Source organism: Theropithecus gelada, chromosome 3 (assembly GCF_003255815.1).
Source record: "Theropithecus gelada isolate Dixy chromosome 3, Tgel_1.0, whole genome shotgun sequence".
NCBI lineage: Eukaryota > Metazoa > Chordata > Mammalia > Primates > Cercopithecidae > Theropithecus > Theropithecus gelada.
In genome coordinates, this window is record NC_037670.1 from 148,143,474 (window position 1) to 148,159,278 (window position 15,805).

The window sequence follows — 15,805 nt, forward strand, 5'->3', positions numbered from 1 at the left end:
AATTCAAAGTCAATCTCTTGAGACACCTCCTCCCTAAATCCTTTCCTAATTCTTCCCACAAGATTGTGACATTGCCCTCCTTTAAACTCTCCAGGTGCTTTATACAACTACAGAACCATGAGTTAAGGAGACCTAACTCCTAAACTGGTTGAGCCACTACTCACTGTGAGTCCCTAGCCTTGTTCCTTCAATATCTGGTTCTCAGCGTCCTCATCCACAAACGAATGCTAGCACCACATGATCCCCACTGATTCCCTATGGGAAAAAGACTAACATTTTTGAGGTCTCCCAACACAAGCACATTTAAGTATCAAATAAGCCCTGTGAAGTAAGCTGCATTAATCATTCACAGATGTGGAGATGGAGGTGCACGGAAGTAAACGGCTGGCCCCCAGCTCTCACCATAAGCAGCAGAGCCCCTGTGCCCTACATCATGTCTCCTTGTCTTAATGTCAGAGTCACTGGAATATCATACAGTTTGTGCTGTCTGATATTTTGTTTCATTTCCCCTCTAAGCTCCTTAGAGTAGTCACACTTATTCTTCTTGGGGTCACACACACTGATTGCACATAAGAGGACAATAAAGTATTTGTTAACACTTTATTAACTGTAAGTATTTGTTAAGTTAAACTAGAGGGGGCCAGGCGCCATGGCTTATGCCGGTAATCCCAGCATTTTGGAAGTCCAAGGTGGGTAGATTACTTGTGGCCTAGAGTTGGAGACCAGCCTGACCAACATGGCAAAACCCTGTGATGGTACACGCCTGTAATCCCAGCTACTCAGGAGGCTGAGGCAGAAGAACTGCTTAAACTCAGGAGGTGGAGGCTGCAGTGAGCTGAGATCACACCACTGCACTCCAGCCTGGTCGACAGAGTGAGACTCCGTCTCAAAAAACAAAACAAAACAAAACAAAAAAACCAAAAAATTCTTGTCTTTAAATTAAAAAGTCTAATGAGCCTTTTTCGGAAGAATTTGCCTAGCAAGAAAATTGACTTCATTTCTCCCATGATTTTTGGCCCAAAGATTTTCTAATAAAACGAAGCGTGAGGCATTCATGACTGTTTTATTGAAAATATAGAAAACATAGAGGCCCTTAATTCTGTACTTTTTAAGTCCTAACCAGAAATGAACACAACAGGCTTTGTGGGGGGTGTTTGTTTGTTTGTTTGTTTTTGAGATGGAGTCTCACTCTGTTGCCCAGTCTGGAGTGCAGCGGCGTGATCTCGGCTCATCACAACCTCCGCCTCCCAGTTCAAGTGATTCTCCTGCTTCAGTCTCCTGGGTAGCTGGGACTACAGGCGTGTGCCACCATGCCCAGCTAATTTTTGTATTTTTAGTAGAGACAGAGTTTCACCATGTTGGCCAGGCTGACCTCGAACTCCTGACCTCATGATCCGCCCACCTCAGCTTCCCAAAGTGCTGGGATTACAGACGTGAGCCACTGCACAGAGTCCCACAACAGGTTGTTTTTAAGGGGATTGTTTAAACAATACTATCCAGTTATCATCATGCCACATGTTTTATACGGCCAGGTGGTGATGTGCTTGCTTTGGCGGATGATGGGGCGTCGGTGATGTTTGAGGCAGCAGGAGGTGGCAATCCCGACTGCATTTCCCTCCTGCTGGAATATGGAGGAAGCGGAAATGTACCTAATCGAGCAGGGCATCTTCCTATACACCGAGCTGCCTATGAGGGGCATTATCTGTGAGTGATAAATTATAGGATAATTACTTGAGTTAAAAATGCAAATTTGTATATACAGTATAATCACAAGTCTATATGTAATACCTTTCAAAATCTGAGGAGAAATAGGCATAATCTTCAGGTTTTGATGCTCCATATTTAGATATCTAGAGCTCATTTAATTTTCCTCCTTTTGATATTCTTGTACTTCCAAAAAATGAATTTATAGTACTTTTATAATGAAAAGAAATTTTCTTTTAGAAGGAGTTAAGCCATAAGTGAGAATTCTCCACAAGCCACTCAAGAGTGCCTTTTTGTTTACAAACGTATTTAACAAAAGGCTACAGAGTTTCTAAAAATTTTGCCCTTGACAAAGGATTAAAATTTGTAACGATACTATCAGTGTTATTCCAATTATTTCCTAACATATCCAAGATATTATAGTATAATGTCAAATATATTCTTGAACAGAAAAGTTTCGTTATAAGTTTAGAATTCTTCATTCCATACAAATGGTTGAATAGATTCTTAAATCACAAAATGTACAAAATTAACACATTGGTAGAAATCTAGATCACTATATTAAACTACCCACCATGAGAAGATGGTTTTAGGCAATTAAATATATTTCATAAGATCAAAAACTTTGAAGTAATTGGGCTTTATAGTTTTCAGTGGGCCATTGGTTAAGTGGCCAGTGATGCATAATTGATGCTAAGTGACATGTTGTTAGAGTTTACTTGGATTTAATCCCAGTGTTCATAAATTCATAAAGTAGGCACAAGAGATCAGGTTATCCTTGGCATGTGGCTCTCATACATGTCTAGCTGGTTAGTCAAGTGTGAAACTCACAACTATATCACATGTACTTAGAAATATAAACTGTGGTTGGTTATCTCAATTGGACTGATGCAAGGTTGATGGAATATTAAAGACTCTTCTTTTGGCTAATAATTCAATTGCAAGTTATATGGAAGCAGACAGAATGTACGTGGTCAATATTTAAAAATAGATTGTGTAGGAATTAGTGAAAGAGAAATAATTCATAAGAATTCGAAAAGGCCCAAATTCTCGTCCTGTTCTACATCTAACTGTGTGACCTTGGACAATCATTTTGCCTCTTCAGACTTCAGATTGTTCTATTAAATGAAGCAGTTGGACTAAATGACATCCAGCGTCACATCCTATCACCCCATGATCCTAATGGTCAAGATTACGAAACAGTCCTCTATGGCATTAGAAAGGCTTACTTTTCTCCTACATTTTTAAAAATAGTATTGGTTGTCTGTAAATATTATATTGTTCAGGGGAGAACTGGAAGATGGGGAGGGTTCCCGAGGAACCACAATTCTAGGAAAAAACGTATAAGATGCAGTTTCCTAGGAATATTGAGAACAGAAAGCTAAATCAAAACTGAGCTACAGTACACTAAACTAAATAGTTGTACCTCACAGACAAAGGTTAAATGTTTTACTACAAAGTTATCTAGAGAAAATAAGGGAAACTATACAATTTGCATTCACTTATCTAGTTAGAATGGTAGTTTATTTAATTTCTTGATTTTCTTTATGGCACGTAGATATTTGACTTTTTTTCTTTTAGTGCACTGAAATATCTTATCCCAGCAACATCTAAAAATGCAATTCGGAAAAGTGGGCTAACACCAATTCACTCAGCAGCAGATGGACAAAGTGCACAGTGTCTAGAGCTGCTCATTGAAAATGGTTTTGATGTCAACACTCTACTTGCTGACCACATTTCCCAGAGCTATGACGATGAGAGGAAGACTGCGCTGTATTTTGCCGTTTCTAATAATGATGTTCGTTGCACAGAAGTCCTTCTGGCTGCAGGTGCAGACCCAAACTTAGATCCCCTCAACTGTCTACTTGTGGCAGTGAGGGCCAATAATTATGAAATTGTCCGGCTGCTTCTCTCCCATGGCGCCAATGTCAATTGTTATTTTATGCATGTGAATGACACTCGTTTCCCCAGTGTCATTCAGTATGCCCTAAACGACGAGGTAATGCTGAGGCTATTGCTGAATAATGGCTATCAAGTGGAGATGTGCTTTGACTGCATGCATGGTGACATCTTTGGAAATTCATTTGTGTGGTCAGAGATAGAGGAAGAGGTGCTGCCAGGATGGACATCTTGTGTAATAAAAGATAACCCGGTGAGTTACGCCTTTTCTGCTTTATATTGGGTCATCATCCTAATTTAAGACCCATTCATTCAATTAGGGATGTTACAAGACAAGAAAAATAAACTCTAATTTTTCTATTTTAGTTTTTCTTCAACTTTTGTTTGCAATGATATGGGGATATAAGCATAAATCTAGCCCCCCGCCAAAAAATAAAAAGATGCTGTTTGTGTTTTCTTGACTTGAAAACTGAATGTAGAAGAATGTGAAAATGTAGGCAATTAGTCACTTCTGCCTGTTTGGTGGAATATTGGGGCCAGATGGAAAGAAGCGTGACTCCTCCATGCTTTGCTGACCACAGTCACATCAAAGCCAGGCGAGTCTTCAGGGCTGACGGTTTCACAGAGAGAAGCAAACAATTTATTTTTAATTTTTGTTCATTACAAGGAGGGATCTTTTATTTTCTGTAATAAGACAAAGAGTAATTTTTCCATTACACAATTGAGTGTTTATGTATATGGTATATTAAAAAATATTACTAAATTAAATTTTATCAATTCTCTCAGTTCTGTGAGTTTATTACAGTTCCTTGGATGAAGCACTTGGTAGGCAGAGTTACTCGCATACTAATAGATTACATGGATTATGTTCCTCTGTGTGCTAAACTGAAGTCTGCACTAGAAGTACAGAGAGAATGGCCAGAAATCTGCCAAATACTAGGTAAAAACCAAAAGTTTCACCTACAATTTTTAAATTAAGAACACATATGGGGGAAATTTCTTAATGTCTTCTTTGATACTTTTTCTGTGCTACTCTACTGTATTTCCAGAATTATCTGGGTTTTAAAACCATCCTTAACACCTCCTCTGTTGTAAGATACATATTTTCATTTTTCTTTTTATTTTCCGGCTTTGTAATTGTGTAATGAGTAATACTACAACTATATTAACGTACTGATTGCAATTTATTTTTAAAATTAACTTCTATAATATCATACAATATGTAGACTGCAAGCTCCACGTGGCTAGAGATCTACTTTATTTCTTGTTATATCCGCAAGGCTTAGCATAGTGCCTAATAAGTAGTACATTTCAATAAATATGGTGTAAATGAATTAATGGAAGGGATTAGAATTATTCTTTTTGACATGCTTTCTCTGAGGTCTTTATTGACAAAGTCCTATCATCATAGGTTAGTATTTATAGACAGGCCATTTTGTCTTTTCTAGATGAAAGTTTATCATGAAAATGAATTATACAAGTTTCAGTGAAAGTACATTTTAAAATAATCCCAATACAAATAAAACCCAGAAAAATATCATAGATTTGAGATGCTTTCACTTTCAAAATATGAGTTTGGGAAAATAAACTTTCAAAAACTAGTTGGACATCAATTTCATGAAGCCTAAAGAAGCATTATAGAATTTTATATGACATTTAAATAATTTGGCATCTTTAATATACCTGAATCAGCCTTCTCTTGGAATTAGTTCTATAATAGAAGAGATTTTGCGGCAACTGAAACAGGAAACTTGGAGAATCTGAAGAGTAATATAGTGTTGTTAGCCCAGAAATTGAGCTCTGGGGTCAGATAGACCTAGAATGAAATGGAATTCTGGCCTTGCCTCGGAGTAGGATTGCTAGATTATAAAATGCATATGTAATTCAGGACTGATGTTTTCATGAAAAAAAGCAACAATTTATTGTTACCATTTTTGCTTCTCTAAGTGGAAGAAGATTTTTTATTTCCTATAAAAAGACCAAGATAGACATTCTAGTTGTGTGACTTTGAGCAAGTTACTTATTCTTATGCCTAGGTTTTCCCATTGCAAAGTAGATGTAGGATAGTATTAACCTCATAGGTGGTTGTGGGAATCTAAAGAAATAATGCATATAAGGTGCTTAGTGTCTAGAATATTTAAATTACTTAATAAATTTAGTTCGTTTTAAAACTAAAGTAGCGTTTTTATGTTTTTATTATATGGTAAGTTCATGTGAGGTATCTGAAATGTATATGTACAGTGTGCTATGAAATATTGTAGAGTTAAGTATTATCATACTTATTTTTTACAAATAAAAAGCTAAGGCTAAGGGAAATTACAAAATAGTCTAGACTCTATGCATTCTTGAAAACCACTTCTCTAAGTTCCCTTCCTGGACTTAGGTCTCATTGAGAGTAAAATCAAAAATCAAGCAGGACAGAAACAAGAAAGGACCCACAAAAAAGTGGGGGTGGCAGACAGAGCCGGGAAACCGCAGAGATCTAACCACCACATTTTGGGTCATTGCAAGAAAATAATAGAGTAAGAAGCTCTGTAAAGTTAGAAGAGCTATCTGCTACCAAGCATCCTTCTAAAAATTCAAGAAAACTAAATGCAAATAAAAATGAACAACAGAAAATATCACAGTCAAATCCCATAATAGTAAGAAAAAATAGAAAGAACAGAATGATATCCCCACGGGCAATGAATACGTAACTAAAAAAACACACTCTCCGAACAATCAAAATTCAAACCTGCTATTTCAAAATGAGCTAAAAAGCATGAGGAAAATAATATCAGATATGAATGAACAACATGAGTCAAAATTTGAAAAATTCAGAAATCAGGTAACAACTGAGGAAAGAATGAGGAATAAAAATTAGAAAAAATTTATTTCAAATGTGAAGACTGAACTAGAATGAAAACAAGAACTAGCAACACAGTCGACAATACATTGAGAGTTATAAGAGGATATGAAAGAAAAAGTTTAAATCAAATATAAATGAAGAAATAGATAAAAGGATTTATATATATATATATATATATATATATTTGTCTATTTCAATAGGTTTTGGGGAAACAGGTGGTGTTTGGTTATATGGATAAGTTGTTTAGCGGTGGTTTCTGAGATTTTCATGCACCTAATCACCTAAGCAGTGTACACTGTACCCAATGTATACTCTTTTATCCCTGGCCCAACCTTCCCCCTGAGTCCTCAAAATCCACTGTATCATTCTTATGCTTTTGCATCCTTGTAGCTTAGATAAAATGATTTGAAAGACAGTTAAAAACATTGACGACAAAGAATAGTCAATACATGGATAAGATTCCTTGAAAAGGAAAACCAAATCAAGAGAACATAACAAATGCAAAAAACTAAGTTTCAAGAAAAACTTGTAATAAAAAAGAAAGATTTGAAACTATAATATACAAAATACTATATCCTTTGGGCACATAGGCAAAAAGAACAAGTGACTTGTAAGGGAAAATATAGATTATTATTAAACTTTTCATCAACAATACTTTATGCCAAAAGAAAATGGAGTCACATATTTAAGACTCTTCATGGAAGGAAAATGTGAGCCAAGGATGCTTACGCAGCAAAATTGACTTCCAATGATCAATGTAGGCAAACTGTTGTCAGTATGCAAGAACTCAGGAAATATTGTTCCTCTTACTGATGTCTGAATGATCCACTAAGAAATGGCCTTTAGACAACCCAAAATGATTAGTGAGATATCAGCATGAGAACTAGTATTAAACAGGACTAACACTAAACAGAATGCCAAGACTAAGTGAGAGTTAAAAGGGAGAAGATGCAACACGTAATGGTTATATGCGCTGATAAGACAGATACAGCACAATTATTCATTTTTGAATATTAGTAAGTAGATTAAATAATATTTAATAATTAAAATACATATTTTTAAATATCTTAAAATATTGATGGTGATATAATATTAATATTGTTATGATGAGGATGAGAGATATATTCAGCAAATGAGTAATTAAGGAACATTCCAATTCCATTCTTTGTATCCTTGAAACCAAAGATTGTCAGTGTGTCAGAAAGAAAATACAGATGTAATAGAGAAGTGATTAAAGAAAAATCCTGTAGTCCTGAATTTGAATTAGAAGTAACAATATAAACTCATAAGCTATTGTATCTTGAAAGCATCTGTGTGCATGAGGACTATGCTGTGGGGGGTGGGGGTGTGTATGTCAGGGGTGTGTGTGTGTGTGTGTGTGTGTGCATCTGTCTGTTTACAGATAAGTCTTAGAAATAATGATAAACCCAGTAGCAATGAGCATTCCTACGACACAGATTTTGGCCTGGAAATGCCATTTCCTACGAAAAGAAACCAGGGTTTTTGCTGGAGGTTGTTTTGTTTTTGAGAAATGGATGATTGCATCTGGGGAAGGAAATGATTAAGATGAACCTGGAACATCTGGTCATACCAGAAAGCAAAGAAAGCAAAGACTACACGATTCATGACAAAAGAATTCAGGGGCTAACTTGAAGAGGCTCCAACTGGCCAAAGATGGGACAATTTAAGTTTCAAAAAGGGTAATGATTTCAATGAATTAAAACCAATCTATTTAAATATATGATTTGTGGGTTTCTTTTCTTTTTTTCTTTTTTTTCCTTCAACTTGTATTTTAAGTTTTAAGGGTACATGTGCAGAATGTGCAGGTTTGTTACACAGGTAAACATGTACCATGGTGGTTTGCTGCACAGATCATTCCATTACCTAGATATTAAGTCCAGCATCCATTAGCTATTCTTCCTGATGCCGAAACTCCCCCAGCCACCCTCCGACTGGCCCCAGTATGTGTTGTTCCCCTCCACGTGTCTGTGTGTTCTCATCATTCAGCTCCCACTTATAAGTGAGACCATGCAGTGTTTGGTTTTCTGTTCCTGCATTAGTTTGCTGAGGATAATGGTTTCCAGCTCCATCCATGTCCCTGCAAAGGACATGATCTCATTCCTCTTTATAGCTGCATAGTATTCTATGGTATATATGTACCAAATTTTCTTGATGGGCATTTAGGTTGATTCCATGTCTTTGTTATTGCAAATAGTGCTGCAATGAATATACGTGTACTTGTATCTTTACAATAGAATGATTTATTAAATATACATTTATTTAAAAAACTGGTCAGCTCCAGAAGATGATAGAAAATCAACTCATTATCTTAAAAACTTGTAAAAAGAAAGACTTAAGCATTTATTCTGCTTTACATATATATACACACACACATATATATATAAACTGTGCCATTAGTAACTAAAGAGTAGATGAGCAAAAACCTTCCTTTATAAAAGTATTCTAAATAATTTTAAAAGATATAATTAGATACCACCATTATATAGCCCCCAATAAATTAATGGATGTAGTCAATGAGAATCAACATAGCCCCCAAAGAATGAACACAGAACTAGCTATAGTTTTGCCAAAGAGATCAAACCCAAGCCTGATTAAGTATCTGGAGCCAGTTACCAATTTGCAAGAAATAGAGGAGACAGTGGGACATGGAACTGCACCACGAAAATGCAATCAGCAAAGTTCAGGCTGTGGGAAACTACAGAGCATTTGGGTTCTTCAAAGATTAGTTGAAAGGACAAGAAGGGGATGGAGAGCATAACCTGCAGATTAGAAAAGACTTAAAGGACATAGCAAAAATTTTAAAAATATATTGTCAATACTATAGTGCAGGCATAGTGCACTTAGATGATGAAATTCTAAAGAAAGTGATTACAAGTCAGAAGAGTAGTTATTTATGGCAGGGGAAAGGAATAAGGAAGGATGGATTGTAGAAGAATTTCTTTGGTCTCTGGCAAAGTCCTATTTCCTATAGACCTAGGAGGTGATTATAGCTGTTCAATCAATAATTACTTATGTAACTTACGAAACTATACATGTGTACTTTATTTTATTTTGCAATAAAAAACTTAAAACCTTCTTTTTTAGCTTGGAGATTGCAAAGGGGAGAAAAATGCTGAGGCTTAGATAAATTAATTTCTCAAAGTAATAGACATAGAAAATAACAAAGTGAAGATTTGAACTCTTGTTTGTCTTACTTGAAAACGCAGACTCTAGGATACCATTATACTTCCTGTCATAGAAAGAACAGATTTTGCTTCTAAATGGAAATTGATTGCTCACTTTTTTTTTTTTTTTTTTGCAAAATACTTACCAATTCTGATGACTTTGGAAAGACAATCCAAGTAAGAATAAGGGCAGAAAGTTTTTTTATTGTTTCCATCATATATTATTGTGACTAGAGTTGAAGCCAGTTGATTGCTATGAGTGTGATTAACCACTGGATGTCAGGAGTCCTCCAGCTATCTGTAAGGCAGCGTATTTGTTAGGAAAAAAAAATCGTACTTTTTTTTTAGATTTTTTTTTCTGCTTATTTTGGTAATGTTGCATCAATAACTTTTGAGAACATTGTTTTTAACTTTAAAAGATAAATTGTTTATATCATCGAACGTAATTGAGATGTGATCATGTTTATTATTGCATTGAATGACAGTTAATATTTATCGAATGGTTACAATGTACTGAGCACTTTTATAATACTTTACATGACTTGTTTAATCTTCAAACAACCCTATGAGATAAGTACTGTTGTTATCCTTATTTCACAGATGGGAATACCAAACTCACAGACATCAAGTGATTTGCCCAAGGTCACACAAATATTAGGGGGCAGAGCTAGGAGTTTAATCCAAGCTGACCAGGTCCAGAGCGCACATCTAAGCCTGAATGCTATGCTGCTCCTTCATTCATTCATATTGCTGCTATAAAATATCAATCTTGCAATTATAATATAGATAAAGTAAGAATTGAAAATATCAGATATTTAAATAATGTTAGTATATTTTTTGAGAATATACAAGGTTTAAGTATCAGACACTGGAAACAAAACTCAGATTGGATTATTCATGATATGTGGAATCATCTGCATCTATGTTTCATGGATAATTATTTATCAGACAGATTGGTAGGAGAAAGAAAGTAAAGAAATCTATCTCTATAATACTTAGCTCTAAAAAATAAAGAAGAGATGTGAGCATTTGCTTTCTTAAGTGCATTTATTAATTCCACAAATTCTAGTTGAACACCTACCATGAGCCAGACTCTCTTCCTGGCACGGAGACAGACTAAATATCTGCCCTCGTGGAACTTATATTCTAGAGGAGTAGACTAGAATGTTCAATTACAATTTGAATTTCACTTAAAATCACATTGCTAAAGTGTACATACATGTTTTTCAGAATACACTACTCATGTTATTCTGAAATAGTTATATCTTAGGGGTGAAGCCACTATTAAAAAAATTTTTTTTGCTTATTTTCCTTTTAGAGAATCCTTGTTCATTGAAGCATTTGTGTCGGTTAAAAATTCGAAGACTTATGGGTCTCCAGAAACTCTGCCAGCCAGCCTCAATGGAGAAGCTTCCTCTACCACCAGCTATTCAAAGATACATATTATTTAAAGAGTATGATCTCTATGGACAAGAGCTAAAATTGCCATAACTTAGTATTTTAAAATGTGATTTTAAAAAATATTTTGAAATGTGATTCCCTCAGATAATTTCTTGTAACTATTTTACATCCTTAATCCTTAATTGTAAAGTGTATCTAAATGCATTGACAGTTTTATAGTTGTATCATGTGTTCTTACAGGAACACCATGATTTATGTCTTTAAAGACATTAGCATTTTTTAAAGATAGTATTTTGAACTTAGATTTGTATCTTTGTTTGCTACAAGTCATCAAACTCTCTCTATCAAGTGGCTCCTACAATATCCACATCAAGTCTCTATGTTTAAAAAACAGATAACCACTTTCTCAAACCCACATCTGCCAGTTGCTGGTCGGATTCTCCTGTCTCTCAAGGTCTTGCTGTGTAAAAGAGCTCCTCCTGCCTGTAAGTTCACAGACTGTGATCTGGCATCTACCCCTCCACTGCTTTTCTCAAGGTCCCTGACAATCTCTTTGTTGCTAAATTTCAGTGAACATTCTTCAGTTCCTCTTCCAATTGATTCCTACAGCATTCAACATTGTTGCCTGTTCCTTGCTTGAAATGATACCTCTTTCCTTGTTTCTTGCAAAACCTGTTCCCTTGGGTGTCCTCCCACCTCCCTGGACACTCTGTCTCTGGCTTCTTTCTGCCTAGCTCATCTCTAGCCAATCTTATAGTTGTATATCTTAAGCCCTCTTCTCTTTGTTCTTTAAGTTATATATCCTAAGCCCTCTTTGCTTTGTTCTCTGGGAAATTTTATTCACATCCATGGTCTTAATCATTTTGCTAGAGACTACAAAATTTCTATCCGAAGCTCAACTCTTTCTCTCATGTTCTCCCGACCTATGTAGACAATTGACCTAGTGAACATTTGAACACAGAGACACCTCAAATTCAACATGTCCCCAGATGAACTCAAAAAAAAAAAAAAAAAAAAAAAAAAAAAAAAAAAAAAAGCTCTTTCTTGAGCTCAATAGTTAGCACAATGCTCAATTCAGTTTCCAAAGAAAAAAGCCTGGACGTTAGGCTTGACAATCCCATTTTCCTCACCCAATAAGACAAATCACCAAATCCTATTAAGTTTGTCTCCTGAAGTCATCTTCCACTCACCACCCCTCAACCCCACCCCCATTTGGCCCTAAGTCTATTATCTTCTTTTTCCCTGGAAAATACAGTGCTGCTTATCTGGCTCCCCTGCCTCTGTCTTGCCCTGTCCCAGACACTTTCTACACACAGCATCTCAGAATAGCCTTTTACAAATATAATAGACTTTCTCTTCTCTGCTTAAGATCATTCCCATTGCTCTTCAATTCCAACGTTCTCACTTGAACTTTCATGATCTAACTCCTGCCTTCTTCTCTAGCCTCATCTCTAGATGTCTCCCTTTCCTCCCTTCCCTTGAACCTTCTAGAATTTTATTTTTTAAACAGTGATCCCCAGACTTTAAGGTGTCATACACCAACAGGTTTTGTTGTGTTGATTTTTCAAAAAGAGTCATTAAGAAATACCGTCTACTATCACCATCATTTCATAAAAGAAGGGTCATTTTAATGCCAGAAAATAAGATGGTTGTAAACTCAGTCATTCAAGTTGAATGACTTTTACTTTGAAAAGACCTCACACTGCTCTCATTTCTCCACTGATGAGTGAGAATTTCACTGTGAGCCATCAAATATCTGAGGACCTTTGTATGGGCAACCACTGCTGTAGAATAGACCATGCTCTATTTTAACCTCAGGGTCTTTGCATTTCCTTCTCTCATCTGGAACTCTTTCCACTTTTTCTGCACCCTTTCACCTGATCAAATCCCTCTTACCCTATAGGTCTCAGCTGAGATGTTGCTTCCTCTAGGATGGGAAGCCTAAGCACAGAACTTGTCATGCTATATTACAGCTGCCTGTGTTCCCTGCTGTCTTCCCACTAGACTATAAGTTCTATGAGCGCAGGTTCTATCTTTGTTTTGTTTTCTAGTGCTTTCTCAGGGCCAAACACATTCCCTAGAGCATGGAGTTCAATAATTATTTGTTGAAATACATTGAATAAGTGACAAAAATAATCAGTGACATCATGGTGAAATAATAGTTTTAAATTTCTGAGTGAGTTATGTAATCTTATAATGTAATTATTTAATGTTATTTTTCTTAGATTTTAATAATGTATTTTTCTTATATTTATTTTTACCTTGTTACTATATTCTTTCAACAGTAATATCTCACTGGTCTGTAAAGTTTTCAAGTTGTATGTAGCTTTAGTTACCTTTGAAAGATAAATAAGTATGAAAAAATTGTACAATTAGGGCTATAATTTTAACTTCTTGTATTCCCTAGAGGACATTTTTATATGTAAATTAAACTGTAATGTATTTATCTTTAATTGTAACATCTTGTATACAAGATTTTATTATTCTTGTGTTGTACTCTTAGATGTGGTTAAATGTATTGTTACCTAAAAATATTACTCTAATAAAAAATCATATTGAGGTTATAAGTCCGTTTTATGATACTTCATATATTAAACTTTTGCTCACTAAAGCTTTGACATTTTATTTGATATATATTTGTATAGATAATATTCAAAAAATACTTGGATATAAAGATATGAATTAACTGCACATGCTATGGGTTTTAAAAGTGGGTTTTTTGGCATTTATGAAGCAAGAGAAAAATGCGTCTTATGAAAAAGAAGCAATTGCTATATCTAAATCAGATTTGATCTTTTGCTCACCATATTTTGGGTTTTTCTAGCAGTGTATTTGTTTTTGAGATGGCTGGATGGAAAAAGGAATTAATTTCCATCTCATTAGGACTCTGTTTCTTCTAGAGTATGTCACTTTATCCGGGAAAGGGTAACAGCTGCTCCTACCCAGTCAGCATTAGAAGAAGCCAAACATTCTACAGTGGAGCCTGTCTAACCACTGTGGAATCAACATGGCAGAGTTTGGATGCCATCTTCCCCCATGTTGCCAAGATGTCTATGACTGTTTTAGTCCCTGTGGATTTTGTTTTGTATCACACAGAGGATCCGGGTGGAAAAAAGCCGATCTGAACTCTCATTAAACATGTTTTATCTTTCCATAGGCCATCATTAAATAGGATCTCCATTTCTGGCTAAAGATAATTTTAAGAAGGACATTGAAACCAAGTGCCTCCTGAAAAATATGATTTAATCACGTTAATTAGCCACAGAACATGCTTCCCCGTAATAGGGTGTCAGTGCAGAAGATGTGAAAACGATTGTATCAATGTGCAGCAAATATTCATAGGTAACGCCGCCTTTAATGCAGGCTTTTGAACAACCAGAAACTTTGGGACAGACAGCACGGAAACTCTAACAAGATGGAGTATCTTATGACACAGAGAACATACGTATGTAAGCCCTTCTCTTGTCACTGACCTTTTACCAGAAATTCCTATGCAAATTTTGGTTTCAAGTTTCATACTCTTATGTATATAGTCACCTTCCAATCAGAAATTACTTAGGAATATAAAAATTATAAGCTGCTGCAGCAACATGAATGCAGCTGGAGGAGGTCATAATCCTACAAAAATTAATGCAGGAACAGAAACCAAGTACCACATGTTCTCACCTATAAGCGGAAGCTAAACATTGAGTACACATGGACATAAAGATGGGAACAATAGATACTGTGGACTACTACATAGAGCAAGGTGGGGAGGAAGAGAGAGGAGGGAGGGGGAAAGGGAGAGGGAGGAGGAGAGGGAGGGAGAGGGAGGGAGAGGGAGGGTGAGGAAGGGGAAGGAGGGGGAAAGGGAAGGAGGGGGAGGAGGGGGAGGAGGAGGGAGGAGGAGGGAGGAAGAGGAGGAGGGGGAGGAAGGGGGAAGGCAGAAGGGGGCAGGGGTTGAAAAACTACTTAACGGGTACTATGCTCACTACTTGAGTGAAGGGATCCAGACCCCAAACCTCAGCATCATGCAATATAACCATGTAACAAACCTTCACATGCACCCCCGTATCTAAAATAAATGTTGAAATTATTTTTTAAAAATGTAGGCTGCTTCAAGTTTTTTATGAAACAACATGCACATTATACACATATATACACACAAGTACATCACACATACATATGTAATACACACATAGACATACACACATGCATTGAAATATGGCATGATATTGCAGTACTGTAGGTAACGCAGTTGGCAAGGACACATATTTTGTACTTAAATAGATATCATGTTAAGTGGAATAAGCCAGACACAGAAAGACAAATATCTCACTTATATGAAGAATCTTAAAAAAGCAAACTCATGGAAGCAAAAAGTAAAATGGCGGTCACCAGGAGGCAGGAGAAGAGGGGATTCAGGAAATGTTGGTCAAAGGATACACAATTTCAGGAGAAATAAGTTCAAGAAATGTATTGTACAACATTGTGACAACAGTTAAAATAGTGCATTGTATACTTGAGAACCTCAAAGAGAGTAGATTTTGCGTTCTCATGACAAAAAAAAAAGTATATGAGGTAATGAATATGTTAATTTGCTCAATATAGCCATTTTACAATATACACATACTTCAAAGCATCATGTTGTATACCATAAATATATACAATTGTTGTCAACTTAAAAAATACAAAAAGATACCACAAAAGATATCAATTACCTTTACAGTGTCTTAAGTTTATACAGATAAATAGTATCATTAAAATATAAAAATAAAAACAGACTATG

General features: G+C 35.8%; 1 protein-coding gene across 2 annotated transcripts in view; it reads left to right on the forward strand.

Annotated features, from left to right (window-relative positions):
* Window positions 1-12,033, forward strand: part of ASB15 (ankyrin repeat and SOCS box containing 15) — a 28,366-nt gene extending 16,333 nt beyond the window's left edge. For both annotated transcript variants that reach the window (XM_025380401.1, XM_025380400.1), the window contains 4 exons: window positions 1,533-1,704; window positions 3,286-3,856; window positions 4,390-4,543; window positions 10,955-12,033. In XM_025380401.1, the coding sequence (XP_025236186.1) occupies window positions 1,533-1,704; window positions 3,286-3,856; window positions 4,390-4,543; window positions 10,955-11,127 (1,070 nt within the window). In that variant the 3' untranslated portion in view covers window positions 11,128-12,033. The remainder of the gene's footprint in view (window positions 1-1,532; window positions 1,705-3,285; window positions 3,857-4,389; window positions 4,544-10,954) is intronic.
* Window positions 12,034-15,805: the final 3,772 nt, after the last annotated feature.